General features: G+C 53.7%; 1 protein-coding gene across 3 annotated transcripts; it reads left to right on the top strand.

Moving 5' to 3' along the window:
• CD276 (CD276 molecule) lies at window positions 1-27,901 on the top strand. 3 transcript variants are annotated; one of them, XM_058737105.1, is made up of 10 exons: window positions 1-223; window positions 13,603-13,741; window positions 16,304-16,642; window positions 16,849-17,163; window positions 17,778-18,116; window positions 18,323-18,619; window positions 21,701-21,835; window positions 22,735-22,776; window positions 24,229-24,264; window positions 26,375-27,901. In XM_058737105.1, exons 2-10 carry the CDS (start codon window positions 13,657-13,659, stop codon window positions 26,395-26,397), a joined length of 1,611 nt encoding a protein of 536 aa, XP_058593088.1. In that variant the 5' UTR covers window positions 1-223; window positions 13,603-13,656; the 3' UTR covers window positions 26,398-27,901. The 3 variants fall into 3 exon arrangements, with proteins under 3 accessions (XP_058593088.1, XP_058593087.1, XP_058593086.1); XM_058737104.1 differs by lacking the exon at window positions 1-223 and adding an exon at window positions 233-486; XM_058737103.1 differs by lacking the exon at window positions 1-223 and adding an exon at window positions 12,303-12,584.

The raw sequence follows: 27,901 nt of genomic DNA, 5'->3' as shown, positions 1-27,901 counted from the left end.
CCGCGGGGCCAATCCCGCCTCTGGGGCACACCCGGGCTGCCTTTCCGGGCCCGCGGCTTCCTCCAGCCCGCCCCGCCCCTCGGCCTCGCGGGGCCGCCCCCGACCCCGAACTCCGGCCCGGCCTCGCGGCGGCGGATACTCGACAGCGCTCTGCCGCGTTCCCGCGTCCCCCCTCCCCCCCCGCGTCCCCGCGTCCCCGCGTCCCGAGAGCCGGCGCGGCGCGGTGAGTGCTTGCGTGGCGCGGGCCCGCGCGGGCGGGGGCGGCCTTTGTCTGCGGCCGAGCGGTGCGGGGCCGCCGAACCGCGTGCCGTGCCCTCCCTCGCCGGGCGCCCGCACCCGGCCATCTCCTCGGGTCCGCGGCGCAGCCCGGCTCTGGGCCCCCGACGCGCGGGGGCCGCCGGAATCCAACCCCGCCCCAACCTCGCCGCCGAGGGGGCTGGGGTACTGAGGGACCTGCCCTCACCCGGGAGGCCCTGGAGGAGGCTGGTGGGTGCTTGTGATTACCGGAGGCCCTGGGCGTGCAGGGGCGTGGGGACAGATCTGTCACTGTGTTGATTCTGGAAGGCTCAGGGAAGCCAGCCGGAGTTAGGAGGGAAGCGGGGTCTCCCGGGCCTGTAGAAGAAAACACCGAGTCCCATCCCCGAGGAGGGAGAGCTGCCGGGGAGGGGAGGGGTGGAGAAGGGAGCCCCACTCTGCTTGGCCCTGAAGGACCGAGTAGAGGACTTTCACGGGCAGCAGCGGGAGCAAGGGGGACAGATTCCGAGAACCGGTAGGGACAGCTGACCAGGGTGAAAGGTTGAATAGGTGCTGGGGGTGGGAGGCGAACACGAGGGAGCAGGGATGGGGCGGGCAATTTGGGCTCGGGAAGCGTCCAGGAGATGGTGGTTGAGGTGGGACGGAGAGGAGACGGGGAACTCGGTGGCGGGAAGGTGGGGACCGGGGTGGGGACACACTAGAGGAGAGGGGGTTGAATCTCCCAAGGAGAGTCCAAGGCCCTCGGTTGCTGTTTAGGGAGGGAGTTGGCAGGTTTGGTGGCCTAAGGCAGTGAACTGCCAGAAAAGGGGATTTATTTCTAAGCCAGACCTTCCCTAATGAGAAATGCGTGACAGATGACTCAGATATGGATGGATCTATCGCTGAGGGAAAGAAAACGTTAGGCAAAATAGTAAAGCAGAAAACATTGGGGGAAGAGGGAAAGGGTTTGTTTCACTTGAGAAAAACTATTTACCTTCAAATTGGATGTGGATAATTGTAATGAGTCAATTTCGTCATTAAATTAAGGCCCCAGGTCCCTTTTTACACGCATGTCTTTAGAAGTTAGCTTCTGTATTAGAAAGTAATGAAGCTGTTCTGTCTTTAAGAGAGTTATTCATTTAGTTTGACTTCCTCTCATTCCCTCTGGCCTCCCAGAAATCCCTAGGAAATCTGATGCTGTGCAGCCTTCCTTGTAGTTTTGGGGGCTGAGGGAAATTAAAGTCTGAACTTGAAATTGTAGTCGAAACTTGTCTGATGGGTTGGGCCCATCTGAGTGGCAGGGAGGGGTGGAGGGCTCTGGGGCTGTAGGCTATGAGTGATGGCTCATATTTCCAGCTCATTTGGGGATGGGAATATTTTGGGGTGAGTACATTTCCCTGATATCTGGAGTTCTCAAGCTTTAGCACTAACACTTATGTTTAACTATCGAGCACGGAACCCTTTCTGTCTCATATTACATACATCATAGTCTGACATTAGGACACGTCTGGCATCAGTGAAATTTTTCTTCTTGACTTTGGGTCAGGGCTGTGAACGTGGGTTTTTGAGCTAAGGGATTGTAGGGCAAGGGGACTTTTGAAGGAGTGAGCTTTGCACCAAGTGGCCTCAGCAATGCTTTTATTGGTCCCATGACTGATGTTTGGAGTTCTTCCTCTCTTCAGGGACATCAGTAGTGGTTTCTCCTGCTTGCCTTCAGTGAGCTTTCCAATTTACTCCAGACTCCTGTGCTGCAAGAACTCAGACCATTGGGGGGGCTTGGCTTGTTAGAGGTGAGAAGCCTGTGTTAATGCAAGCCTGATGGTGGGCATGAGTGCTGGGATTTGGGGACCTGTTTTTCTGTCCTGTTCCTGGCTCTCTGCAGTCTGACCAGGTACCCAATGGAGGCAGGTTGGTTAAATGTTGGAGATGCTCCAATGCCTGACAGCCAGGTTGGGTGCTTGAATGTTTGTGGAAAGGACATTTATGGAAATGTCCCTTCTGAGGAGGCTGTGTCCTTACTCTGGTGAGGGTGACTTCGAAGCCTTCCTGGGAGAATTCCTCCACCCTTCACCTGTAGTCTTGTCTTGTCTGGAGTTATAAATCTTCATTCTTTGGGGCAGGATTTGGCCTTGACAGTGAGCTGGGCAGTACCGTTTGGGGTCCGATTGTCAGGGTGATCACAGAGCTGTGATTTCACAGCACCCAAAGAGATTCTTGTGTTGTAGAACAAGTCTCTGGCCTGCTGCTGGCTGGTTCTTGGTTGGACATGTGGGATTTTAAATGTGAAGAAAATGATCCAAATCCAAGCAGCCTCCAGGATTATGACCACATGGGACCTGAGGCTGTGGACCTGAGTCATGGGGTCAAGGGAGGAGGAAGAAGGGCAGGCAGGATGATGTCACTGCCCATGAGCTTATCCTCTGGGTGGGGGTATCCACTTCTCATTGCTGTCTTTTTTCCACACCCCAGGCCAGGAGTGACAGGGAGGTGCACTAGCAAATGGGGAAGCATAGTCTGGGCTTAGGGGAATAAGAGGGTGGGAACTGGTGGATGTGATCCTTGAGAAATTTCCTTTGGTCTCAAGCGGATCAAACATTTGGGAGAGGGCACATGTGCTTTTATGCAACCCTTGGCTGCCGCATCCTGGTTTTGCCACCCCTGCAGTATGAAGTCCCAGATAGGAACATGGAGTTTTCAGGTTTGGGGTGGGGGGAGGTTTGTTCTGGATGTTTAGTAGATATCATCTCATTGAATCATATCAGTCCTGTGGAGTAAGGTATCATTAGCTGTATTGTATACATGGGCAAGCCAAGGCCCAGAGAGGGGAAGTCACATGTCCAAGGACACACAGCTAGCAAATGCTGGAGCTGGAATGCTGTCTGTCCCTAGAACAGGTTCTTTCTGCCACTCTGGAGGCAGGGAAAGGCTTTACCCCTGCTTCTGGAGTCTGGCAAGACGTGCTAAAGGTCCCGACGGCAAGGCAGAGGGGACTCATTTGGGAGGCTGGGGAGAGAGCAGGCCTGACCTGGGTATCCTAGCCGGGGCCATTGCTGAGAGTGCTTGCTTCTCCAGAGGCCTAGTCCTCAGCACTCTCGTGCCTCCAAAGCCCCTCCTCCACTCTCCAGTTCTGACTCGTGTTCCCTGCCAGCTGCTCCCACTCTCCCTCTCATTCTCTTTGTGGTCCAGAGAATGGATGCCTCCTCCACGCCCCTAATTCCTTTGGGCATCTGGCCTTCCTGAGGCATAGGGAGAGTATCAGAGGGAAACCCACTAGGAGTGGGGAATGAGAAGCATTTTTTATTGGGATCCTGGGAGTAGGAAGAGATACTATCTCTGGGCTCCCAGGTTACCCTAAAGTCAACATGGCCTCCCAGGGACTGGGCCTTCCCTCAGGGGACACTGGAGTTTGTGCCCTGTACTGGGGGATATGGTAGCAGCAGGGGCAGTAGGGGCTGGAGCCCATGATGCTTGGTGCTGTGATCTTGTATTTGGGAGGAGGAAGGGGGAGAGAACCGCTAGGGATGAGCCAGACACAGAGATGGGGCCAGATTGTGAGTCTGCTGCTTTGGAGCTGGGGTGCAGGTGGGATTCTTGGTGGAAAGGGGGTCATAGAAGGAGTAATGGTCTCAGGGACCTGATGTATAATCCAACAGAGGAGCTCCTGGCTGGGGAGCGGGGATGATGCTCAGTGCAGGGGGTCCAGGAGGCCTTATCCCTATGCCTATGGCAATAATCGTGACAGGAATAACAATTATTACTGCTGTTTGTAGGTGCTGGGTGCTTTCCCAAGTCCTTTCTGTATATTGTCTTATTTTATTCTCATAGCAGCCCTTGTGGGGTAGGGATTGTGACTCCTGTTTTAGAGATGTGGAACCAAGTCTCAAAGAAGTTAAGTCATTTACACTTGATCATGTGTTTAGCAAAACTTTTGAGTCAGAATTTGAACCGGGAGCTGCCTGCTCCTAAGCCCAAACTGTATCCTGGGGCAGACAAGGTGGCCTCACGATTCCATTTAACAACACAAAAGGCCCAAACTGACTCAGGTTATCAGGAAAAGGGAAGGTCAACAGGGGGGCCGTTCGCAGGCTGTCCTATAATCATCCTAGAAGGTAATTTATAATCTTTATTTTATAAATGAGCCTCAGAGAGGATGTCTTCTGAAAGTCTCATGACTAGGAAGTGGGGAGTCTGGATTTAAACCTGTATCTCTGACTCCAGAGGCATCTCCTTAAACACCAGGGCTCACTTCTTCCATGAAGTCTCTTCTCTCTACAGCAGCTCAACCTGTGATCAAGCTTATAGCATGGGATGGTGGTGGGACCTTCCTTTGAGGACTGAGGAGATAAAGACCTGGAGAGACATGGGTTTGCCCTAGGGAGCCTAGCAAGTGAGTGACGGAACCTGGTCTAAAATCTATACAAATCTTTGCAGTTGCTGTTTTCTTTTTGTTAACTGCAAAGGAATTACATGCTCATTGTCAAAGTTACAGAAGTATATCAAGAAGTGCACATAGACGCTTACCCTCATTCCCATGCCCCGGAGTTGGGTTCACTATCACACTTCCAGACCCTTTTCCCACATACAAACATCCATCTCTTGCTATCTATCTAAACACACACGCACTCCTTCATTTATTCAACAATGCACTGAACACTCATTATGTGCCGGGACTTTGCTAGAATTAAGGATACAATAGTCAATAGAGCAGATGCTGTTTCTTCTCCGGGAGGTTCTAGTATTACATGAGGAAAAGAAAGCTGTGCAGTGAGTAACAGGGATTTCCTTGGAGTGGCAGATCTCTGCCTGGCTTTTCTGCCAAGGTGACTCTCAGGATAGAGATGTTACCTATGTCATGCATGTTATAGGACGTAGAAGAGGCCGCTGCGGCGAGGGGCAGATGGGAGGAGGTGAGGCTGGGGAGGTGAGCAAGGCCGGACCGGGTAGGGCTCTGTGGGCCATGGAGGAGCTGATTAAATATTGAACGTGTTGGCCTGATGCAATTTATGTGTTGTTTTTTTTTTTTTTTTTTGCAATTTATGTTTTTATAGCAGTTATTCTGTTTGCTGTGTAGAGTCAAGACTGGAATATACAACTGGGTGGGGAGACGAGAGAGAAAGTAGAGGGACCAGTGAAAAAGCTTTTGTGGTCATCCAGGCAAGAGATGATGACGACTTGGCAGACCAGAGAGAACCGCACAGGTGGAGAGAAGCAGGAGTGAAACTATCAGAAAAGTCAGCAGACTTGTTTTCTGCAAAGGGCCAGAAAGTAAATATTTTAGGCTTTGTGACTATTGCAACTACTCTGTTCTGCTGTTTGTAGTGCAAAAGCAGCCACAGACAATACGTAAATGAAATGTGGCTATGTTCCAATGGAACTTTATTTACAGACGCTGGAATTTGAATTTTGTGTGATTTCCATGTCTCATGAGATATTCTTTTGATTTCCAACCACGTAAGAAAGTAAACCCTTTCTTAACTGGTGAGCTGACCAACCAGACAGTGGGCTGGATCCGGTGCTCAGGCCATAGTTTGCCGACCCCTAAAATATATTTTGGGGTTAGGAATGGTTGTTCTTGGTGATGGATTCTCGAGGTGAGAGAAACTCAGGTTTCTGGCTTGAGCAGAGAGTGGAGAGCGGTGCCTTTCCCATGTGGGAAGAGCTGGGGAGGAACAGGTTTGAGGGGTACATCAACAGTTTGAAGAGGGACAGGTTAAAAGTGAGTCACTGGCACAGAGATGTTGAGGGGACAGTTGGAGCTCAGAGAGAGAGGTGTGGGCTTGGAGAAGAAAATCTGGAAGTTGCCAGCATATAAATGATATTTAAAGCCACGGGAGTGGATGAAGTCATCTAGGAAAAAATAGTAGAGAGATTTGAGGAGAAGGCCTAGGAGCCAACCCCAGGAGGTTCAGTGCTGGAGAAGGAAGGACCTGTACTGAAACATAGGTGATATTGACACAGAGAGAGAGGACCATGGGACCATTTGTTAATATAGAAATGAGATCATACAGTTGACAGTATACTTTATTGACATGATATATGCCGTGGAATTATTTCCATATTAGTACACATTCTTTTCAAAAGCTATGTGCTATTCCCTTACGTAGATGCACCATAATTAATGTACCAGTTCCCCACTGTTTCCCATTTTTGCTGCTAGCTGGGCGTCTTTGAGACTGGAGCTAGTGGATCTGTAATCCAGTTCCTACAAACTGCAGCCCGTGGGCCAAATCTTCTGCTGCTTGTTTTGTATAGCCCACAGCTAAGAATGGTTTTTACATTTGTCATGGTTGAAAAAAAAATCATGTGATTCATGAAAATTACATGCAATTCAAATCTGGGTGTCCATAAATAAAGTTCTGTTGGAACACAGCTCTGCTCATTCATATATACATTGTCTATGACTGTTTCCCTGTACAATGGCAGAGTTGAGTAGTTGTGACAGATATCAGATGGCCTGCAAAGCCTAAAATATTTACTATCTGGACCTTTACAGAAAGAGTCTTTTCCACTAGCTCCAGCAGAACAGCTCTGGGAAGTCTGATGGGGTGTGGTTTGGCTCATAGGCCTGTTCCAGAGCCAGTCACTGAGGGTTCTCCAATGAGTCCGTTCTGGACACCCGCCAAGGCCCCACACTGGGGGTCAGTCCCACCAGCACCACATGGACTTGTTTTTAGAAGGAGCCAGTGTAGAACAAGAGAGAAGCACTCTAGAATGAAGGATGCGGAGGAAAGTGACGCGGAGGAAAGTGACAAAGAGTATCAAGACTGACTACTGAAGGCAGAGAAGGTCTGCTCAGTATCTATTTTGTTTCTTTGTCAAAGAAGGAAGTTGCAGAAGCTGTGAAGAAGGTGTTCAGGCCAGGTGGGGAGGTGATAATCTGCTTCACATGGATTTATCTTCTGGCCCCTGTGATTGTCCGACCTGGTGCTGAGTGAACTTGGAGATAAGGTAGCTGAGAAGCTGTCCGGGAGATTTCAGGACAACTGGAGTAGACAGAGGGGTGGGGGTCATAGCCTTCTACGGTTTCCCACAGTGTACAGAATCAATCCTTAATCACCCCCTGACCACCTCCCCTGCCCCATCTCCTGGCAGCCATTCCTCAGAGCCCCTGTCTTCTCAGAGGGGGCTGTGGGGGCCCACTCTTTGCTCAAGCTGCCAGACTGCTGAAATCTCTCCTCCTCGGAACCTCCCCACCCCTGCAGGGAACTGCTGGACCCTCCACCCCCATAGTACTTCTTCATGTTTGTTGCATGAATGGAGAAGTGAATGCCAGGACGCCTGAGATGAGCAGATGGCCAGTTTTAGGGGAGAGAAGGCCAATTATGGGAACAACAGATTGGTGATCGTGTCCTTCGCCCCTGACAAAATCCTGGAACCAGTCATTAATCGAGCACTTGAAGAAGAGTACATCTTCTTCAAATGAGCCTTTTTTTTTTTTTTCCTGGTTCTCTGCATTTGACCGGTCGTCTGCCAGAAGTAGTGACACCTTGCGGATAGGACATGTGATGGGCAGCTGGGTAGGAAGACTCCTAATCTCAAAGCCCTGAATAGCGGATGGACGTTGATCCAGGGACAGAACCTAGTGCTGCGGGGTCTTCCTGTTCCTGTCCTCTTCCTGAGGACCTTGATGACACGAGAAACAAAGCACGGAGAAGAGAGCAATTTCGGGGGGGTGACGTTCATTTTTCTTGTTTTCATCCACCAAAAAATTATCGATTGCTTTCTGCGTACCAGGGACTGTCAAAACAGTACTTGAAAAGATCACGATGGTTACACAACACTGTGACTGTATTTCACACCACCGAACTGTACATTCAAAATGGTCAAACTGGTAAACCTCACGTTCCTTACATTTTGCCACAATTTGAAAGAGAAGATCGTGACAGTTGGAGTGATGGACTCAGCTTAGCTGGCTGAAAAGTAACGGGAACCCTAATGAAACATCCCATAAAGTTCCACCCCTTCCCCAAGTCCGTCAGAAGAGGATGGCAGAGATGAGAATCAGCAGCAATGTGACTAAATGGCTTCCGGTCATTGGCCACAACTTGGCCTCTGTTACTTTGGGTCATATTGGTGAATACTATTGCATGGCTGCCCAGTGTGAGCTCGTCAAGGGAGAAGAAGATCTAAAACTTGCAGGGAGGAGGCAGACTTGTTCTATAAGGTCAAAGGAGGACTGTATGGGAGACAGATTTGGGCTCAGGATAGGGCAGAGCTTTCTACTGGTGACAGCTGCCCCAAAACCAGCGGACTTCTTTGGGAGGTAGTGGGTGCCCATCACTGGAGGGGGCAAATGGGTCATGAGGGTGGCCAGAGAGAGGTTCCCTGTTCTGATACCTGACCATTAACTTCTGCAGTTTCTCCAGAATTTGTTGGGGGACCTGTTCTCTTTCCAAAATCTTCTTCAATGATCCCAACTTTGGCTCCCATCCCTATGAGCGCGTGGATATCTCCCTGTCCTGTTCTGAGTTCCAGCTCTGTGTGTCCAGGAGTCCATGTGACATTTGGCACGGATGACCTGTAGCTCAAGCCCGGTGGGAAGCTCCCTCTTAAACATGCTTCATTTCCAGGTCTCCCCATCTTACGATGGGTGCGCACATGTGCCCATTTGTTCAAGCCTTCAGGATGTCCTTGCCTCTTTCAGCCCCTCCTTCCCATACAAACAATCCCCAAGCCAGGTCACATCTACCCTTGAAATATCTCCTGAGCTGGGCCCAGGCATCATTAAGTGACTGAAATGACACAGTGTCCAGTTCGTATTTTGAAACACCTATTTTAGATGTGGTTTCCTTTTGCTGCTCTGAGCAGTGGCAATTTTCATGGGGTGGGAAGAGCTGGGAGAGAAGGATGGAAAGGAGGGGAGGGATGGCTCCTTAAATTAGTCACTTCAGATGCTGTTAAGAAAGACCCAAAATAACAGTGACGCTAGAGTAGATGCTTATTCTCACCCATGTGACAGTCCGGGTATGTCCAGGGCTGATGCTGCAGCCCCTTAGGGGGCCTTGTGTCTTGCTGTTCTGAAGTCCCCAGAGCGTTGCCTTTGGCAGCGTGGCCTCAGATGGCCACCCCAGCTGTTTCAGCTAGTGGGAAAGGGGAGGAGAAAAGAGAGGGTATGCGCCCTCAGTTCCTCTCTTACCCGGTTAGCCGGAAGATGGTCACACGGACACACGTTTCCCCTGCAAGGCAGGCTGGGCTCTGTAGTCTTTAGCTGAGTGGCCATGTGCCTAATTCAAAATTCTACAGAAAGGGAGAGTAGGTATAGGGGGAAACTGGTGGTTTCCGCTGCAGTCATTTTGTACATTTCAATGTGACCTGCGTGGTAGTTAACTAACTGGCTATACCTCAAGGATACGGTACATGCAAGTTTAACGTACTGATCAAGTTCCACGAGGGTCCAGCAAAGCATTTGTCGTACTTTGTTTTTAAGTTTATTTATTCATTTTAAGAGAGAGAGAGAAAGAGAGGGTATGCGTGTGGTAAGGGGCATAGAGAGAGGGAGAGAGAATCCCAAGCAGGCTCTGTGCTGTCCGCGCAGAGCCCGACATGGGGCTCAATCCCACGAACCGCGAGATCATGACCTGAGCTGAAATCAAGAATTGGATGCTCTGCCAACTGAGTCCCCCGGGCGGTGCCAGCAAAGCATCTCTTTTATACATAGGAATACTGAATTTAGAGAGGGGGAGTCATCTGTTAAAAACTGCACAGCAGTGTCAGAGCTGAGAGCAGAACGCCAAACTTGGAACTCATTTCCTACTATTTCAAAGGGATCTGGGCACATAGGCAGTGCCAGGAGGACAGGTCACTTGGGGCTGGGGAGGAGCTACCCTTCCCAGCCTGTCTATCTGGGGAGCTGCTCGTCATTTTTCAGGACTCACCTTTAGGGTTATTACGTCTCTGAGGTGCTTCCAAGTAGTTCTTACAGTGTCTTAAATAATATACTATATTGAAGTGCAGTGATTTACATGCACTTCCCTATTGGAATGCAGGCTCCTTGAGGACAGACACAGCTTAGTCATCTCTCTGTCCCCAGATCTGGTAGGCCTGCCTACCAGGTACTCAGTGAGTGGTTAAATGCACTACTGAATATACAAATGAATGTATATTCAAGGAGTCCTTCAACTGCAGATAATAAAAACTTAGCTGAAAGTAGCTTGAGTTAAAAAAAAAAAAAAAAAAAGATTGACTCAAGTATCTGGGCAGTCTATGTGTGCTTCAGGCATAGCTTGATCCAGGTGCTAAACTGCTGTTTTCAGAAGCTCTGCCTCTGTGCTACGCTGGTTAGCACAGATTGACACTAGTTATGCGGTTTGACTCTTCTTGCCCTCTTGGTGGGAAGCATTGTCCAAGTGGCCCCTGCAGAGATTGGGAGGAGGCAGGGGGTTAAGAGAGTATGGGGTGGTCATAGTGGGGGCAAGGAGTTCCTCTTGAGCATCCCTAGGTTCGAGGTATCTTGTTTTTGGTTTTGGCTTAATGGGGGCATATCTTGGGTCCTCTCTTGGGAGCTTCCCTGTGGCCACACCTCTGCTGGGGTTGGATGAACTTCCTGTACTGTCAGGCTAAGGGTGGGCTGGTCCCCTCAGTCCTGCTTCTCCGGGAAAGCCAAGGCACTCTGTGTTCTTTCCTGGCAGGGCTCCTTGGAGTTCCCACACTGGGCTGAGACTGGGATGAAGGAAGAGGAGGAGGGAGGGCTGGCTGGTGACTCATGGGGAGGGGTGGTGCATGCTGACTCCAGGGCCCATCCTGCCAGGGGATGAGAATTCCCCTTTGTAGAGAAGGTGGGCAGGGCTGTGCAAATGCAGCATGCGATCTGTGCGTCTCCATGAGGCTCTGAGACAGGGGCAGCTCGTCTCTCCCAATGGGCGGTGATTGGCTTTCTGTTCCCAGGCCAAGCCCCTATTCCCTGTGTGGCACCTTGTCTCAGAGATGCATTTCTCCCTCGGGCTCTCAGCCCCTAGGGGCCCAGCTGTTGGGGTAGGAGCCTCTTGGTGCTGTGGAATTCTCAGGTCATCTTGGTTTTAGACTGTCTTCAGGCTTTTCCCGAGGGCAAACCATGAGGGTGGGCACTTCCCTGGGTTCAGAATCTAGGAAGGTAATCAAGGTGGGCAAGCCCAATGCCCACCCCTGGAAAGCTTCTCATTCTCCCTCTGGAGTGAAGGACAGCTTGGCCCTTGGAGAGCTCTGATAGGTCTGATTAGGAGAGAGGTGCTCCCTGACCTCCCCTACCCAGGAATGGCAGGCATTCCCAAGAGACCCTGGCTTAATGTCTGGAGACTTCATAAGAAAGGTGTTGAGTGCCAGGCAGAGCAAAGTGGCTTTATTTCAGTGGTAAGTGGGGAGCCATGAAAGGTTCTTGAGCATGGGCAAGGATGTGAACAGATTCCTGTCTTAGGTCCTGAGAGCAGACATCATAGACAATGAGGTTGGTGGGGGCAGAGCAGAGATAGCAGGGCCAGTGAGGAAGGTCACAGGTGGGTCAGAGGAGTGCTGACCCCATGAGTCAGGGTGGGAGTGGCAGGCATAAACAGAGAGGGAGGGGAGAAGGAGCTGGCCTGGGAAGAACGGATAGGCCTTGGTTTTGTCTGGGGGTGAAAGAGAGGAAGGGAGCCTTGGCATCTGGAAGCTTCTTAATCCTTAGTCCCTGGTTCTTCCTTGGGGGTGGGGGTGGGGAGCAGTGCGGGAGGCCGCTGCCTGCTAGCTTTTCCTGTGGCCAGTGGTTGCCCTTGTCAGCAGGATGTGGTGCCCGCCAAGGGTGCCTTTATGAATGAGCTAGAAGGCTGCTGACTCAGCAGGCGGCGAGGCTTTGAGGCTGCCAGGTTTGGACCGGAATTGTCTGGGAAGGAAGTGGCTGCTCAGGGCTTCCCCGCTGTGGACAGCTGGGGTGGGGGGGGGCAGGATGCACCCGGTTTGGCTGAGGGACTCCCTCAGCCCAGCTGCCTGGTGTGTGTTGGGGGGGAAGGGTGGGGGGGGAGGTGCTTGGCTGGGACTGGAAGGCCTGAGGCCAGGTCTCTTGTGACCCGCATGATGCTGACAGCTGTGGGTGAGATTTGCTCCTTGGGAGAGGCAGAAAGGTGTGGCAGGAGGCTGGGCACCCGGACCCTCCTCGTCTGTGCTCACTGGCAAATTATATCACACTAACAAAGTCCCCTCACTTGTATGGGCTTTTTTTTTTTTTTTTTCTCTCTTGCAAAATGGGACCGAGTCAACACCCCCCTCTCCCTGGGTGGTTGTGAGAATGTGAAATCGTTTGTGTTCCTGTTGAACAGTGTTGGATAGACCGAATCCACACTTGTTATGTGGCTCGATAGGACGTGGCATGAACAATCAGGCAGCAGCTGTGGGACAGGGTAGAGGTGGGTACGGCGGCCTGCCCGAGTCAGACACCGTGGGGGGCAGCCAGGATTGGGAGCACGGCTGGGCCCAGGGAGGCATGGGCGTCTCTGGCTCAGGTCTCACCTGTGACCACACACATACTTCGCACTCAGTCCTGACTTCAGCCTCTGGGGTCCACCCCAGGCCTGGCCTCTTCCATTTCCGATTGGTCTCAGGAACTCAGTAAAGAGCGCCAAACTAGCAAATGTGCTCTCTCTTGGGCCCCCTGTGCTTACACCAGCTGCCTCCTAGAACTCTCCCCTGAAGTTTCTGCACAAACATTGCTAACTTCACACACCATACAGCGGATGCCTCCATGTTCTGTCTCAGCGACCGTCTCGCCTGCTCACCGGGCTCAAAACTGTGGCCGCTCTGTCGGCTCCCTTCCGGCTCCCTTCCTCTCTCCCCACGTCCTCCACTGCTGTTGTTTTCACCCAGACCTGCTTTATCTCTTCTCATTTATCCTGTACATGCTATCAGCATCATTTTTATGGAGCACAGCTCTGACCATATCCTTCTCCTGTTCCAGAACCTTCAGTGGCTCCCAGTTGCCTTCAGGATAAATTTCAGAACTTTCAGCTTATCTCTACGTCTGGCTCCAGCCTCAGCCCTTACTCTCCCCACCAGCTGTTGTCTAGAGCCAAACTGAGCCAAACTGACCTGTGCACATTCTTGCCCTGGGCCGGCCAGCCTTGCCTCTACTTGCCGCTTTGCCTGTCTTCCTTATAGTTCATACCGACATCTTAGTTCTGAAACGTTGGTCCCAGCTGCCCCCATGTGCCCTGGTCTAGCCTCCCCAGTGACTCAGTGAGTGCCCTCTTGCCAGCATCTCTCAAAAAAATCCCTCAAGTGGGGAGCCTTGTAGGGTGTGGAGGGAGGACCTGCCAATGGGCAATCGAAACCTTCCAGGAGCTTCCAGGTCCAGGGGGCGTGAGGTGAGGGAGGGCCTGGGGAGGACCGTTGGTTGGAGACAAAGACCTCACTTCCTCTTCCTCACAGGCAGGGGCAGCCTTCCACTACGGAGAGCCCAGCTGTCAGCTGCCTCTCAGGAAGATGCTGTGTCGCTGGGCCAGCGCGGGTGTGGGTGTGCGTGTGCGTTTGGCCACAGCCCTGGCAGTGCTGTGGGTCTGCGTCACAGGTGAGGGGAGCAGTGTGGGGACCGGATGGGGGGAGGGCGCCCACACCCACCAGGGCTTCTTCTAAGCCTCTGTCTAGCAGGGATGGGGAGGGTTTTGGCGAACGTCCTCCCAATCTCCCCTGTGCCCTGGCCACACGCCTTTCCATCCCTGGGATTCAACAGGCAACTTACTTTGCATTTGTTAGCCTGTCTCCTCTTCTGTAAACCGGTGATGTGAGCACTAACGTGTTTCTTGAGCACGCAGTGTGTGTTCGTTCCCTCCTGAGGGCCTTTGCATGTACCGTTCCCTCTGGCTGGAATTTTCTGTCCCCAGACATTTGCACGACTTGATCCTTTATTTTGTTCAGGTCTTTGCTCCTATGTCACCTCCTCCGCAAAGCTTTCTTGGCTACCTTGTGTGAAATAGCACATCATCTCTCCCTGTCCTCAACCGCGGCATGCTTCTGCCCAGCCTTTTCCTCCACCTGACATGTTATAGGTTTACCTGCTTATTGCCTGCTCTGCTCAAAGAGCAAGGTCTATCCCCAGGGCCGGGATTGGTGCAGCCACACGGTAGGTGCTCAGTCACCACGTTGAATAAATGATGTAAATCTTCCCACACAGCTCTTGGCACAGAGTCAGCATTCAACAATGGCATTACTTTTAATAACCACATCCTCAGATTTGAAATCCTTAGCCTCTGGCACAGGGAGAGACTGCCTCCTTCCGCCATAGGGGAAGACAAAGCTGAGTGTCTCGTGCCACCTGCTGGTCATAAAGAGGAAACAACTCTGTGGTCCCGGCTGCTCTGATTTCTTTAGAGAAAGAGACAGCTTTATCTGGGTGATTCCTCAGGTTTCATCCCCAAATGCCCCTTCCACGGGCACCAGTTGGAGAGGTGGCCTGGGGCCTGGGATTGCAGCAAGAGATCCAGGGCCAGGTTAAGACCTTTAGAGGTCTCTACACACTACAAAGATTATGATCACCTCGCCCTGTGTATAATTCGCAATAAAAATACTAACCGTAAAGTGTTATTTTTCTAAATGCAAGAAACCTTTAATGGGTGCTATATCCCAGTCAGCTTTGGGTCATGACTATTTGATCCTCACACTTTTTGAGCGTGCCTGCTTCGCTGGTGTCCGTCTTACAAGGACCACTGAAATAGTCCGTTCTCCACAGAGGAGCCAGAGTGAGTTGTAAGCATTATTATAGCCAGATTATGCTGATTAACACCTCCCCCACCACCCCGTGACTTCCCATTACATGTAGCACACCTAAATTCTTTACTGGTCTTACAAAGCTCTCCCATCCAGACTCTCCTGCCACACTGGACAGCTACCTGATATTTTCACATAGGGAGCTGAATCTTGCCTCAGAGCCTCCGTACCCACTGTTCTGTCTAGCTGGAACACACTTACAATAGCTCTTTTTTTTTTTTTTAATGTTCATGTATTTATTTTTGAGAGAGAGAGAGGGAGAGAGAGAGAGGTCATGCGCAGGGGAAGGACAGAGAGAGAGGGAAACAGAATATTCCAAGCAGGCTCCACACTGCGAGCCCAGAGCCAGACTTGGGGCTTGAACCCACGAACTGTGAGATCATGACCTGAGCCGACTTCAAGGGTCAGATGCCCAATTGACCGAGTCACCCAGGCGCCCTGACACTAGCTTTTTGTATATCAAGCTCTTTTTCATTCCCTTTAAATCTCAACTTAATATCCTTTTAGTGAGAATGTGACTCACCACCACCTTGAAAGGTATGGGCATTCTTTCTTTCCAGTATAAAAGCTAATCATGTCTTTTTAGGAAAAAAAAAAAAAAAAAAAAACAGTGAGAAAGTACCTGTTATCCTTTCTCATCCAGAGAAAACCACTATTTAAAAAAATTTTTTTACATTTATTTTTGAGAGACAGAGACAGAGCACAAGTGGGGGAGGGGCAGAGAGAGAAGGAGACTCAGAATCCGAAGCAGGCTCCAGGCTCCGAGCTGTCAGCACCGAGCCCAAGGCAGGGCTCGAACCCACAAACCGCGAGATCATGACCTGAGCTGAAGTCAGACACTCAACCGACTGAGCCACCCAGGTGCCCGAGAGAAAACCACTATTAACATTTGATATACACTCTCCTTTCTGATTAATAAAGATAACATATACTTATGAGAAAATGCGGCTAGCTCAGACAGGTATAAAGTACCTGTCAAATTTTTGAAAAGCTACCACCTCTAATCCTTCGGGGTATGGATGAGCCAACAAGGAGCGCAACAAGGACCTGCGGCTTTCCTACTCCTAATCCCACGCTAATGAGAACTTGTCTTAGTTTGACCCTCTCTCCCATTAAAAGGTAAGCTCCGTAAGGGTGTGACCTTGGTCTTCTCTGTTGCATTTCTAACCCTTATGTTTGACAAATAGTAGGTGCTTACTATATAGTCTCTCTGACTGAATGGGGACCACAGATAATAAAGTTACTTTGGGTCTCAGGCCTTAAAGGAGGGTTGGACCGGCCTGGGGTTAACATGGAAGCTGGAGGAGAGCTAGGGAGGCTCCCAGTGTCCACACCCTTCCTCACTGCCCCACCCCACTGCCCCCAGGCGCCGTGGAGGTCCAGGTCCCCGAAGACCCCGTGGTGGCCCTGGTGGGCACCGATGCCACCCTGCGCTGCTCCTTCTCACCCGAGCCCGGCTTCAGCCTGGCGCAGCTCAACCTCATCTGGCAGCTGACGGACACCAAACAGCTGGTGCACAGCTTCTCCGAGGGCCGGGACCAGGGCAGCGCCTATGCCAACCGCACCGCGCTCTTCCCCGACCTGCTGGCGCAGGGCAATGCGTCCCTGAGGCTGCAGCGAGTGCGGGTAGCTGATGAGGGCAGCTTCACCTGCTTTGTGAGCATCCGGGACTTCGGCAGCGCTGCAGTCAGCCTGCAGGTGGCGGGTGAGCGCCGGGAGGGGGCGCCCTCCCCTGGATGCACGCCTCACTTCCCGCCGCCCCTTACCTCTTGTGCCATCACGAACCCCATACATAACTCAAGCCCCATTAATGACCCCTGTTCCTCCAGGTGCCCTATCCTGCACCGCGGACCCCCATCCCCATCCTTGCCTTACCTCGACCTCTGCCCTCTACCCTCTGCCCCACTCCAGCTCCTTACTCGAAGCCCAGCATGACCCTGGAGCCCAACAAGGACCTGCGGCCCGGGGACATGGTGACCATCACGTGCTCCAGCTACCGGGGCTACCCGGAGGCCGAGGTGTTCTGGCAGGACGCGCAGGGTGCGCCCCTGACCGGCAACGTGACCACGTCGCAGATGGCCAATGAGCAGGGCTTATTCGACGTGCGGAGTGTCCTGAGGGTGGTGCTGGGCGCCAATGGCACCTACAGTTGCCTGGTGCGCAACCCTGTGCTGCAGCAGGACGCTCATGGCTCTGTCACCATCACACCCCAGAGAAGCCCCACAGGTTTTTGGTTTTGGTTTTGGGTTTCGTTTGCTTAAATCTCCCGTGAGGGCGGGAGGTTTGGGTCCTATCAGCAGGGGCCGCAGGATTTGAATCTCGCTCCCTGTCTTCAGTCTCCCAGAACAGTGGCATTTTTGTAATGATAACAGGAAAGATAAACAGGATGGGGGGGCGGGGAAACTCACGTTGGTGGTGGGGGGTGAGGACAACGACCACAGGCCTTCTACCGCTCTCCGGGTTTCCTGACTCCAAGGCTCAGGAAACCTCTGGAAAGGATGGAGAAGCATTCAGATCTCAACAGAGAGCGTACGGATAGGAGAGGGAAACGGATCCATCTCAGGGGAGGGGGGTTGTGCTAGGGTTGGAAGCTGCCCTAGGACTGGCCCCCGGGGACAGGCATTATCAGGCCAAGGCCAAGCTGCTGTGGTTCTTGTCATAAGATTAGGGTGACTCCACGTCTGGGAATCTGGAAACTCAATCTGCTTTTGGGTCTGGAGAGAAACTGGGAAGATGGAACAGGAACTGGGAGTTAATAGAGGAGGAGATCTGTGAGGCTGTGGGCTGGTACCCCGGCTTGTCCCCGCCCCTCCTTACCGCCTACCCAACCTCGCCCCCAGGCGCCGTGGAGGTCCAGGTCCCCGAAGACCCCGTGGTGGCCCTGGTGGGCACCGATGCCACCCTGCGCTGCTCCTTCTCACCCGAGCCCGGCTTCAGCCTGGCGCAGCTCAACCTCATCTGGCAGCTGACGGACACCAAACAGCTGGTGCACAGCTTCTCCGAGGGCCGGGACCAGGGCAGCGCCTATGCCAACCGCACCGCGCTCTTCCCCGACCTGCTGGCGCAGGGCAATGCGTCCCTGAGGCTGCAGCGAGTGCGGGTAGCTGATGAGGGCAGCTTCACCTGCTTTGTGAGCATCCGGGACTTCGGCAGCGCTGCAGTCAGCCTGCAGGTGGCGGGTGAGCGCCGGGAGGGGGCGCCCTCCCCTGGATGCACGCCTCACTTCCCGCCGCCCCTTACCTCTTGTGCCATCACGAACCCCATACATAACTCAAGCCCCATTAATGACCCCTGTTCCTCCAGGTGCCCTATCCTGCACCGCGGACTCCCACCCCCATCCTTGCCTTACCTCGACCTCTGCCCTCTACCCTCTGCCCCACTCCAGCTCCTTACTCGAAGCCCAGCATGACCCTGGAGCCCAACAAGGACCTGCGGCCCGGGGACATGGTGACCATCACGTGCTCCAGCTACCGGGGCTACCCGGAGGCCGAGGTGTTCTGGCAGGACGCGCAGGGTGCGCCCCTGACCGGCAACGTGACCACGTCGCAGATGGCCAATGAGCAGGGCTTATTCGACGTGCGGAGTGTCCTGAGGGTGGTGCTGGGCGCCAATGGCACCTACAGCTGCCTGGTGCGCAACCCTGTGCTGCAGCAGGACGCTCATGGCTCCGTCACCATCACCGGTAGGTAGTGGGCAGATGAACAGATGGGGAGGACGGAGGGAGCCGCTGCCTTTTTTTCTAGATTGAGAGCTGCAATTTAGGTAGGTTTGGGTGGTCAGAAGCCTTTTTAAAAACATTCTCATACATTTCAGCTGTCTCAAATTCTTCACCAAGAAGTCCTTAGGGGACTTTCTTTAACGAGCTGATAAAAGCCATTTGTAATATTCGCCCTCCTAAGAACGCCTTAGGTGGTACTTGTGCTTCTTACACGGGGGAGGGCGTAGCTGCCTGGAATCTGGAGGTGTGAGTGGGAGCTCCAGAGCAGACACAAGGCATGGTGAGGCAGGGCGATGGGAAGGTGTTGCTGTGATCTGAGGCCCTGAGGGACAGCTGGGCCTGTCCAGGTGGTCAGTCCCCCACACCCCATCCGTGGCAGCTCTTGCACACGGGAGGTCTCAACCCAGGCAGCAGTTGTGGGTGGGGCGGAAATCTCTGCTGCCCCCATGTGGTCAAACACCAGATTGATGCCGCCCTCTTGGTGATTCCCTCTATCTGGTTGGGGTTTTGTTTGGGGTCCGAGCCCAAACACCCTCCCTTCCTGTAGTGTCCACATCAGTGGGTGCTCCTTGTGTCTCGGGGTGTGAAGAGGGGGCCTCCCCACATACTCTGGTGTCAGGATAGCAGGTTCTGTCTGTCTAGTTGTCCTCTTTTCCCTTCCCATGACTTTCCCTTGCCTGGTGTGTTTCCAGAGAGGATAAGAAATACCAGGTAGAATGAGGTCAACGGAGAAAGTGAAGCTTTCTGAGAAAGGAGTCAGGAGTCAGAATGGGCTGGAGCAGTCAGGAGAGGTCTCCAGGGACAGGCAGGAGTTGAGAGGGTCTTGAAGGATTGGTGGACTTTGTGATAATCGGCACACTGGGCTGAACTGGATATTTGCCACGCCATGCAGAAAGGGTCTATGGGTGTAAGTGGAACTGTAGGGAGAATGCTTAGCCCACCTAGGAGGGGGAAAAAAAAACCCTTTATTTTAAACGTTAGTAGGTAACATTGAGAGTGCTTTTATTTCAGAGATGAGGAAACCAAAGCCCAGCGAGGAGAGAGAACTTTCCCAAGTCTACAGACCGGCAAAGTGGCTCTATTTGGGGGGTCAGGCACCTCTTTGAAAATTGGATACATGATAAACACAATAGTTTGCATTGACGTTTAGAGGGTGCATGGCCCCTCTAAACTCATCCATGGGGTCTGTGGCCCTTGACTCCAGCATCCTTCGGTGAGCAGATGAGCCAGGACCAGAATCCAACCTTTAGCCTCTCAGCCTAATTTTCTCTTCTCCCCACCACCCAGCCTCCTGGTTTTGTAAGAGCAGGTCTGGCCTACTTTGGAGCCCTTGGCCTGTATTTCACTCCAGGCAGCTTTATGCCTTGTAAAACATTCTGGGATTCAGGCTGTCAGTCCTCCAGCCTGGTCTCTCCCACACCTGCTGGAGGTTAGTGAAGTCGAATGTGCTGTGCATGGAGGGGGCTTTACGGAGCAAGCACTGGAAATGGAACCTCAACACCCAGGTCTGAGCCCTGCTCTTTACGGTTTGAGTGAGGGCATGTCTGACCTGTGTTCTAGGCACTGACACCAGTCAGGGGGTGAATGTAGAAAGGGGTCCTCCCTCCTCCTTGGTATTTCTGTGGCTCTGTGCCCTCCTTTGCTACAGGAGCCCCGCTGAGGATCCCCAGGGGTTTCCTTCCCAGGCTTCGTGGACTAGCCTTCCTGGCCCTGCATGTCAGCTGCTGCCCTCTCCTGCTCTCCTGGGTGATGTGTCCCTTTGCTCGCAATGTCCTGAGTGTCAGCTCTGCCAGCCATGCCGGCCGAAGGGAACATCTGCTGCACATGCCTGTGTCCCTGCCAGGGCCTCTGCTCGCTGAAGGTCCTCCTGGCACGGCTCTTTGCAATGATGGTGACTTCTGCAGAACCAGCTGGCCCCCTAAGACTGCCGATGCCCCGGGCGCTCAGGGTCTCCAGAGACCAGAGGAAAGCAGCTCTGTCTTTTGTTAGATTTGACGTCCCCAAGGCTTCTGCCCAGGACCCAGCATGGGCCCAGGGCCTGGGCGGATGGCTAGCGTGCTCAGAACAGCTGCTGGGGCTGATCCAGGTGCGGGCGCCTCAAGCCCTTCCCTCTGCTGCGAGATAGCTCACAGGAGGGCCCCCACGCTTCCCAGAAACATTCCCCTGGCAAGTCTCCTCCTCTTGGGTAAACCCAGAACCCTCACTGGGCACCCTCAGTTCCCACCCCCATCTATGTGCAGGGCTCCCCCAACACTTTCTGTAAAGGGCTGGATAGTAAATATTTTAGGCTTTGTGGGCCACGTACAATCTCTGTTGCTGCTGCTGCTGCTGCTTTTCCTTCCCCTTCTGCGCCTCCTGTTTCTTTTTTTGTAACCCTTTGCAAATATAAAAACTATTATTAGCCCACAGCCTGTACAAACACAGACCACAGGCCAGATCTGGCTCGCAGACCATGATTTGCCGACTCCTGATCTGTAGGATGGGGCGTATCACCAGGTGGGGTTGGAACAGTCAGGGAGGGCCTCCTGAGGAGGGGAATCTTAAACTAGGTGAGAGTTTGGGAGCACTTTTTAAGGTAGGGGAACCTGACAGCAGTGGTGTGGAGGCTGGAAGGAACCAGTTGTCTGTGCAGAGAATGGTCAGGACACCAGCTCGGCTGGAGCAGAGGTTCCTGGAGTGGAATTGGAAAGGAAGGCTGGGGGAGGGTAAGCGGTAGCCACATGATAGAGGTCCTCCAGAAGGTTGAAGCATTATTCAAGTGTCAGTGGGGAGCCGTAGAAGGTTCTAGAGCATCATCAACTTCAGACTCTTCAACCCTGCCGGGGTTGAAGCATTTGCACACCAGCCATGGCTGTGTCAGGGTTTGGATGTGTCTCAGTGTGTGGGGAAGGGGCGTGGGGACTGAAATGAGGTCTCTTCATAGTGCTGGAGCCCAGCAAGGGTGGGAGCTCCCTTCATACCTTGTGGCCCCAGGGTGTGCTGTGCTCAGGGCCATGGGTGCTGGGCATGACCGTCTCTTCCCATTCTCCCCACTTCCCCTCCCAGGGCAGCCCATGACATTCCCTCCCGAGGCCCTGTGGGTGACCGTGGGGCTCTCTGTCTGCCTTGTCGCCCTGCTGGTGGCCCTGGCCTTCGTGTGCTGGAGAAAGATCAAGCAGAGCTGTGAGGAGGAGAATGCAGGTGAGCGAGAGAGAGTGTGTGCATGCACACACGTGTCTTTGGGCATGTGGGTGTGTCTGTGACATCAACAAGCGGGTCGCTTCCTAGTGACAGAATGAGCATGAGTGTGCCCATGGGGTTGGACTGCACGCGTGCGACCTTGAGGCTGAATCTGGCTTGTGTGTGTGAACAGGTGCACGCCTGCCTCTCAGGGTGGGAATACAGCAGGCTGAGCGTGTGTGTGAGTGGGACTGGAAGAGAGTGGTGGGGACTTGTGGGGCTCAAGTGCGGTGGTGAGGGTGGAGGTCATATGAGCGTGTCTGCGAGTGGCGGTGTGGGTGTAGAGCGTGAAAGTTTAGTGACACGTGCATGAATGCTGCATGGCTTCGGGTCTCACTGTGCGAGGGTGTGTCCACCTCCTGGCAGGCAGAGTCTGAAGCAGCTGCCATTAGCTAGGCTGGGGTCAGTGTGGGTTGACTTTGGTGACCGGCAGGTGGTGAGTTGGCATTGGTAGATAGGTGGTTTGAGCTTGGCAGGTAAGTGTGACCACTCGGGTGCATGGTGGGAGGTGAGCACACACCGGTGAGCGGGGTTTTGGTGCCGGCTGGTGGCACGCACAGGCTTCCAGGGGCGACCGTGAACGTAGACGGTGAGAGGTGGGAGCTGGCTGGGCATTGGGAGGGAGGGTGCAGATGGGGAGGAGGAGGGACAGACAGGTGGGTGGTGCTTATGTTGGAGGCTGGTGGTGGATGGGCTTGGCGAGTGAGCAGATGGGGGAGTGATGGGGTGGATGGGTGGGTGGGTGGAGGGGTGAGAGGAAGGTGCTTGGCTGGGTGAGTGGTGGGCGCTCTCAGATGGGGAAGTGCAGTAGTGACAGTAGGTGGCGAAGGTCTCTTGTTCACTGAGTCCTTGTCTTCCAGGTGCCGAGGACCAGGATGGGGATGGAGAAGGATCCAAAACAGGTGAGTCTGAGCTTAGAGCTGGCCTTATTGGCTGAGAGGACACAGGGACAGGATGAGGACTCTAGGAACTGGAGGAGCCACATTCACTTGAGGTTTGATGAAGTGTCTCGTGGACTGTGGCCTCCTACCCAGGTGAGTCTGGTCTTTGCTTAGCGTTAGGCCTGGATCTGGATTTCCCTAGACTCCCTCCCAGGGGCTGCTGCATCTTTCCTGCCTGCCTTGCCTTTCTACCAGGGCCAGGTCCCCTCTGAGTGACCCTGCGCCGTGGGGTCTGGTGGCTTCCTAGCAGCAGAGTGAGGACTCAGGAGAAGGGCATCCTGGGTTGAAGTTCCAGCTCCAGCCTGTAGGCGGAGTGGCCTTGAGCAAGTCACTTTGCTTCTCCGGGCCTCCGTTTCTTCATCTCTGAGTCTTGGTTTCCTCCTAATGACTGCCTCCCTTCATAGGTTGTGTGGGTTAATTAAATGAGATAACGTATGTAAAGGGCCTAGTGCCATACCTGGTGCCTGGTAAGTGCTCTCGATATCTTGGAGTTGTGTTAGTCGGCAAACAGTTTAAGACAGTCCCATTCTGGTTAGAGGCTGTGTGACTTCAGGCAAAGTGCTTTGCTGCTCTGGGCTTCAGTTTCCCACCTGTAAAGTGTTATCCCGATGCTGCCTTGATGGCACCAGAGGGCTGTTCTGAAGCTCTTTCAAGTGACCAGATACATAGGTGGTCTGCAAAGGGGATGGGGCTTTGGGGACACAGACCTGGAGCCCAGCTTGGGGCCGGTGCCCAGGCACTGGTGTTTCGTGGCCCCCGGAGGCCTCACTGCCCTCCCTTCTGGGGCTCCTGGCTGGGAGAGGCAGGTTCCCGCTGAATCATTTGGGATGGTGCCAGTTGACACCGGTCCCCTCCCCACCCCCGAGGAAGGAAGAGCAGGAGACGGACACCTGGGGACTGCCGCAAATTATGCCAATTAATTTTCTGCCTTTGGTGTGGAGACAGCCCTGGGATCAGGCCTCATTTTTCTTGCTCAGAGGCAGATGTAGTTGAGAGAGGGAGGGGTGGGGAGAAGAGGGTGGCCTAGAGATTTGTTCAGTGTCAGGTCTGCATGACCCCAGGCCCACCTGGGATCGTCTGCAGCCTCCTGTAGCTTCTTACTTGGCCCTTATTTGCAGGGCAAACTCGGTGTCCTTCCACGTCTCCAGCTCACTGGAGGGCAGGGTAGCTGTTCCCATTGTATAGATGGAGAAAACGGAGGCCCAGATGGGAGTGACAGGCTACAGAGCAGAGCCAGGGCTCGGGACAGTGGCCTAAGACCCTCCCCTGGTGCTGGGATGTTGCCCTCATCCTCCCAGCTTCTCCCAGTCATCCAGGACCGCCTTCTTCCCCGGCTCTCGTCCCTCTGTGGGACCCCGTCCCCCTCCCCTTCCCGTGGTTCCCCCTCACCATGTGCCCCTTCCTTTTTTGCAGCCCTGCGGCCTCTGAAACACTCGGAAAGCAAAGAAGGTAAAGACACGTGGTGCTTGAGAACATGTGTCTGTGTGTTTGCACATCTGTGTGTAGGAGGCTAGAGGAGGGTCCTTGGTGGTGGGGGTGGTGATCACCTTTTCACCACCTGGTGACCTGAGGCTCCCTCCCTGGGGGAGCAGCCTTGACTCCCCGCTGGTGCAACGGCAGCAGGCAGAGTAACCGAGGTCCTGGCTGCTCTAATCGGTTGCAGATATGACAGAGGCATCACAACGACACGAATTTATTTCTCTCTCCTGTAACAGTCTAAGCATTAGGTGATCGTAAGGCCACTGATGTCCTGGAGCCAGGTTCCATTTATTGGTGTCTGCCCCCTTCCGCGCGGAGTTTCCACCCCGGTTCCAAGGCTGCTCCAGCTCCTGTGGCCCCGCGCCCCTCCCCTCCGGAAGGGGAAAGAGGAAAGGGAGGAAGGTTTTTTCCCTAGGGCTTGACTGGAAAGTAACTGGAAAGTAACTGGAAAGTAACTCCTGTTACTCCGGTTTCCACCATCCATCGATCAGAGCCTAGTCACACGACGCCTACCTAGCACAAGAGAGGCTAGGAAATACAGTTTTCAGCCAGGCAGCCATGTTCCTGTTACATGGTAGGTGGGTAATCAATGTTAACAATCATCGTTATTCATATTACACGGCATCAGCGGTTACATCGAGAAGGGGTTGGTTAGAAGTAAGTTTGAGATTCATCCTTACTGAAAGTAACCAACAGCGACATCTGAGTACGTGTGTTTGTGTGGAGATACCCATGTATCTGTGTGTGTGTCTTGTGAACAGAACGTTCCTTGGGGCAGTATCGCTGTAGATCTGAATGGCTTCCGCCTAAAAGTCCAAGTTGGCTGCTAACAGTTAAAGGAAACTTAAATCTTCTTAAGGGTTCCTTGGTGTCCCTGTCAGGAAATAAACTTTCACTGAGCTCCTGGAGGCTCACCCCTGCATTTAGGGGAGAGGGGAAGGACATAGGCCCTGGAAACTTCCAGAGGCAGGGGGCAAAACCTGCCTCCGAAACCTGCACAAAATACATGTACACGAGGGCCATAGACTCAGACTTTCATGAAAGGCAGCAAGAGGTGTTTAGGAAGGCAGCCTTGTGCAGAAGGTAGATGCCCCTGGGTTAGGAGGGGAGACCTTGGGTCTAGTCTCCGCCTCTGACCTTCCAGGAAGTTTCCTCATCTGCAGAATGAGCCCCTCACTTACAGATGGTTGTGATAGGATTAGGCAGGGTGACAAATGCAGAAGTGCTCTGTCAAGCAAGTCTTTTAAATGCTGTAGAATGTTCCATGGCAGTAATGGAGGCCCGTGCTGAGGTACAGAAGGATGGAGATAAGTGATCTGCCTCTCTGTTGTTCTGAGACAAATGAGGCATAGAAGGATCGAGCAGTTGGAGATGAAAATGTCAGCCTTGTTCCGGAAGAGGACTGCAGAATGGCCCGGTCCTGCTCTGAGTGTGGCAGCCTGGCCCCCCAGTCTCTGATCACGCTGGGTGAACCCAGAGGCAGTATCCGGAAGGGAAGACTACTTCCCTGGGACACACGGAGCCCCAAGGGTGGGAGCGGAAGGATCACACATGCCCTGGTCCTCCTTCTAAGCTCCCCATTCAGGTTGGGGAGTGGGGCGAGGCCAAGGGTGTGAGTCCACTGGGTGCCCCCCATGTAGAGACAAGAGCCAGAGGGAGGGAGGTTCCCCACAGCACTGCTGTTGGGGAGCTCCGTGTGGGAGGGGGAGCTGGGAAGGATTTCTTGCTAGTGGAGGGGAGGGTATGACGGAGGGGGAGAGAAAGGGAGGTGGTGGTGGGAGGGGACACGTGTGCCAGGGAGAGGGGACAGTGGATGGGAAGGGTGTGGGCGGGTGGACTGGGGAAGATTAGGCAGACTCCCTCAGGGACTTCATGGTCCGTCTGATGCTCAGCTCCCGTGTTGGGGTCAGTCTGGGCCTCCAGGGCAGTGCGTAGCACAGGGAGCTGCTAGTCAGACTGCGGCGGCCACCGCCAGACATACTCCGCACCCGAAAGTGTGTGACCATGTGCCTGGCCCAAGAGCAGAACTCCTGCATTTAATGCCTTTTCCCCTGCTTTTTCTTTCCATCGTGAAATGTAGATGATGGACAAGAAATAGCCTGACGGCGAGCACCAGGGGGCTGCAGCCCCTGCCTGGGGGCTCCCACCTCTGGCTGCACTGGGGCCTCCAGGTGAGCCCTGCCTCCGACAGATGCCTCCCACTCTGGCAGGTCCTGCTCACTCTCCAAAGGACAGAGAGGCCACCCTGCAGCCTTATTTCTCCGATGGACATGACTCCCAAGTCATCCTGCTGCCTTATTTCTCCAGTGACATGATACGTAAATCATCCTACTGTCCTATTTCTTATGGACATGACACAGAGACCACCCTGCCACCTTATTTCTCCAACGGATATGCTGCACGGACCATCTGGCTGCCTTTATGTCTCCAAAGGACTCAGTATTCAGACTGATGCTCTGCCTTATTTCTCCAAAGACAGGATACACAGTCACCCCCGGCCTTGGTTCTCCAGTGGCCCTGATATACTAGTTATCATTTCTCAGCCTTTTCTTCCACCCACCTGTGAGCCCGTCTGCTCGGACAGGGACCCTGAGCCTTCAGCATCTCCTCAAGTCCAGAGGCGGCTCCCCTCCTGCCCGCCCCTCCTCTGGCCCCAGCGTCGGCCTTTCCCTCCCTCGCTGACTGAAGACAGCGCCCTTCCCCCGGGCCTGTGGAGGCACACAGGCGCATGTGCTGGGTCACGTGCTGGGACATGTTCGGACCTCCCTTAGCCCAGTCTCTTCCGTGGTGCCGTGGGCTGTGCCCCGTGAGCTCCCCCTCCACGGGAAGAATGTGCTGGTCACACTGGGTCTCCGGGTGTCCGCGTGGGCCCCCTGGGGGTCAGCTTCTATCCCACTGTTTCCCCCCCCTTTCCTTTTGTTCATCCATTCTAGTAACAGTCACTGAGCATCCGTGGGGTGTCAGCACTGTGTTAGGTACCTGGGACCCAGCGTGAGAGGACAGGCCCCTTCTCTAAGGAGCTTGCCCTTCAGCTGGGAACTGTCAGGAAACCTGCAACCGCCTGCTACAGCCTGCGGCTCGTGCGGGGGCTCCTGCCCTGCTCTCTACTGTACCCCTTTTCTGTGCCCACAGCTTCCTGGATACCTCACTCCCACCCCCTCCCTAATCCTTACCCAGAGCAGGGGCTGCGGGCAGAAACCTGGAGAGAGGGGTAGAGCCTCTTGCTAGACCTGAGAATCTGATGGTTTCCAAAGTCCTTCCAGGCGTGAGCAGGTGGGCAGGTGGCCATGGCACTCTGGACCCCGAAGAGCAGAAGCCTAAGTGAAGCCTGGGGATGGGGCAGGAGGGCCGCAGGGACACAGCTCTTCCCCTCTCCGCCCCCCCCCCCCCCACGCCCCAACCACGGTGCTATTCTGGGGCTGGGAAGACATCTCCTGGCTTGTCCTTTGCTGGCCTCCAGCCTCCGGAAAACTTCTGATGTCCTCCCGCTGACATTTCTTCCTTCCCCAGGAACGGAAGAGGTGGCATGTCTAATTTAAATGTGGGACTCTGAGGAATTTTGTTAACTGGGGGTGTATTTTGGGAAAAATAAATGGCTTTGTAGAAA

This window comes from Neofelis nebulosa, chromosome 7 (assembly GCF_028018385.1).
Source record: "Neofelis nebulosa isolate mNeoNeb1 chromosome 7, mNeoNeb1.pri, whole genome shotgun sequence".
NCBI lineage: Eukaryota > Metazoa > Chordata > Mammalia > Carnivora > Felidae > Neofelis > Neofelis nebulosa.
This window is presented reverse-complemented; position numbering and strand designations above follow the sequence as displayed.

Coding starts and splice junctions, on each gene's coding strand:
- CD276 (XM_058737105.1), top strand. CDS start 13,657: ATGCTGTGTCGCTGGGCCAGCGCGGGTGTGGGTGTGCGTGTGCGTTTG. Junction 18,620..21,700: donor TGGCTCCGTCACCATCACCG/GTAGGTAGTGGG, acceptor TTCCCCTCCCAG/GGCAGCCCATGACATTCCCT. Junction 24,265..26,374: donor ACACTCGGAAAGCAAAGAAG/GTAAAGACACGT, acceptor CGTGAAATGTAG/ATGATGGACAAGAAATAGCC.